This window comes from Lagopus leucura, unplaced genomic scaffold (genome assembly GCF_019238085.1).
Source record: "Lagopus leucura isolate 7727_CA_CO unplaced genomic scaffold, USGS_WTPT01 35027-0_obj-0_obj, whole genome shotgun sequence".
Taxonomy (NCBI): Eukaryota; Metazoa; Chordata; class Aves; order Galliformes; family Phasianidae; genus Lagopus; species Lagopus leucura.
The window spans coordinates 1,874-3,264 of record NW_024967858.1 but is presented as its reverse complement, the minus strand read 5'-3'; the positions used below and the strand labels follow the sequence as shown (position 1 = coordinate 3,264).

General features: G+C 64.1%; 1 protein-coding gene and 1 long non-coding RNA gene across 2 annotated transcripts in view; both read right to left on the bottom strand.

Moving 5' to 3' along the window:
* The window catches only part of LOC122193349 (sperm-associated antigen 4 protein-like), a 4,433-nt gene extending 3,457 nt beyond the window's left edge, over positions 1 to 976 (bottom strand). The window contains 4 exon segments of the mRNA XM_042894111.1: positions 192 to 327; positions 597 to 807; positions 810 to 892; positions 942 to 976. Coding sequence (XP_042750045.1) covers positions 192 to 327; positions 597 to 807; positions 810 to 892; positions 942 to 976 — 465 coding nt within the window.
* An 89-nt stretch (positions 977 to 1,065) lies between these two features.
* Positions 1,066 to 1,391, bottom strand: part of LOC122193350 — a 964-nt gene continuing 638 nt past the window's right edge. Inside the window, exons 2-3 of the long non-coding RNA XR_006182873.1 lie at positions 1,232 to 1,293; positions 1,066 to 1,100 (exon numbers count right to left, since the gene is read on the bottom strand). This is a non-coding gene — a long non-coding RNA (uncharacterized LOC122193350). The remainder of the gene's footprint in view (positions 1,101 to 1,231; positions 1,294 to 1,391) is intronic.

Genomic DNA, 1,391 nt, shown 5'->3' with positions numbered 1-1,391 from the left:
CCTGACCCTAGGGATGCTACCCAGGAGCCAGGGGAGGGAATGCACAGCGCTGCACAGCACACCCTGATCCCAGCCAGCAGCGAGGGGAGCAGAGCGGCTCCATGGCACGAGAGGGGCTGAGCTGAGAGCCAGGTGTGGGGCGCAGAGCTGCCTCTGGAAAGGGCTGAAACAGGAGGGAGCAGCGCCGTCACCTCGCTGGTGAATCCGTGGATCCCGTTCTCGTGCAGGACGTCAAACAGGGCTTGGAGAATGAGGCCCTTCTGGGCCGACAGCTGAGTGGATCTCACCTCCAGCTCCTGCCTCTTCTCCATCTGAACCCGAGAGTTCCTGAAGGCAAAGGCAAAGCGAGCCTTGAGCACTGCTCACAGAGCTCAGAGCTGCAGAGGTGAAGGATCCTGGGGGGGGGTGTTGTGCCCCTCTTTATCCCCCAGTCCCTTTCCTTCCTCTGCTTTGCCTTTGCCAAGGGCGGCCTTCTGAAAGGGAAAGGAAGGGAAGGGAAGGGAAGGGAAGGGAAGGGAAGGGAAGGGAAGGGAAGGGAAGGGAAGGGAAGGGAAGGGAAGGGAAGGGCCTTGTGCAGGGCGAGGAAGCATTCTTACCCCAGAGCTGGGAACTCGGGCGCAGGTCCTGCTGACAGCACCTGGAAGAGAAAGGTGTTCGATGGCAGGAGGCACAAGCAGCGCGGCCAGGGCTTCCGCAGGGGCTTCCCAGGGAACCGCCGGCAGAATTTCCTGCTGCTGCCCAGCCGTTTGCAGAGCGGCGCTGCCCAAAGCCGGGCTCTGAAGCCCTCCCCGTGCCGCACAGCATCTCTGCTTCTCCCTCGGCTTTCCCGGCCCCTTCAGGCTCCCCGGTGCCAGGCATGGGCCAAAGGCCCCTTCTGCCCCCGCGCTGCCGCCTTCAGCCCGAGCCGGGCGCTGGGAAGATGCTTCCGCACCGAAGCCCACCCTGCTGCCCAGGCGACCCCCAGCCCACCCTCCATCTCAGCCCGTGGCCAAACTCCCCCCGCTGCTCAATGGGGGTTGCTTTGGCCTCTGCCGCGCAGCCTGCAGCACTGACCTGCAGGACGTCGCTCCCCCATGCCAGTACGCAAAGGAAGACTCCAGCTGTGGGGAGATCAGGTGGGACAGACCGTTAGTTTGCTCCGCAGCCCCGTTTTCCTCCTGCAGACCCACGCCGTGTGGGACAGTCCCGCTGCCCAGCCCTGCTGGGATGGCTTTGGGTGGGGAGCACTCACCAGAAAGGAGAGAAAGCAGCCGGACCGGAGTCCTCCTTCCCCTCTCCGCAGCAGAGCATCGCCTAAGGGAGAGAGCAGACAGCGGTGAGCGCGGCCCAGCTGGGATCTCCTGGGATCCTTGCAGTGCTTTCCTCTGCCCAGCAGAGATCACAGCATCACA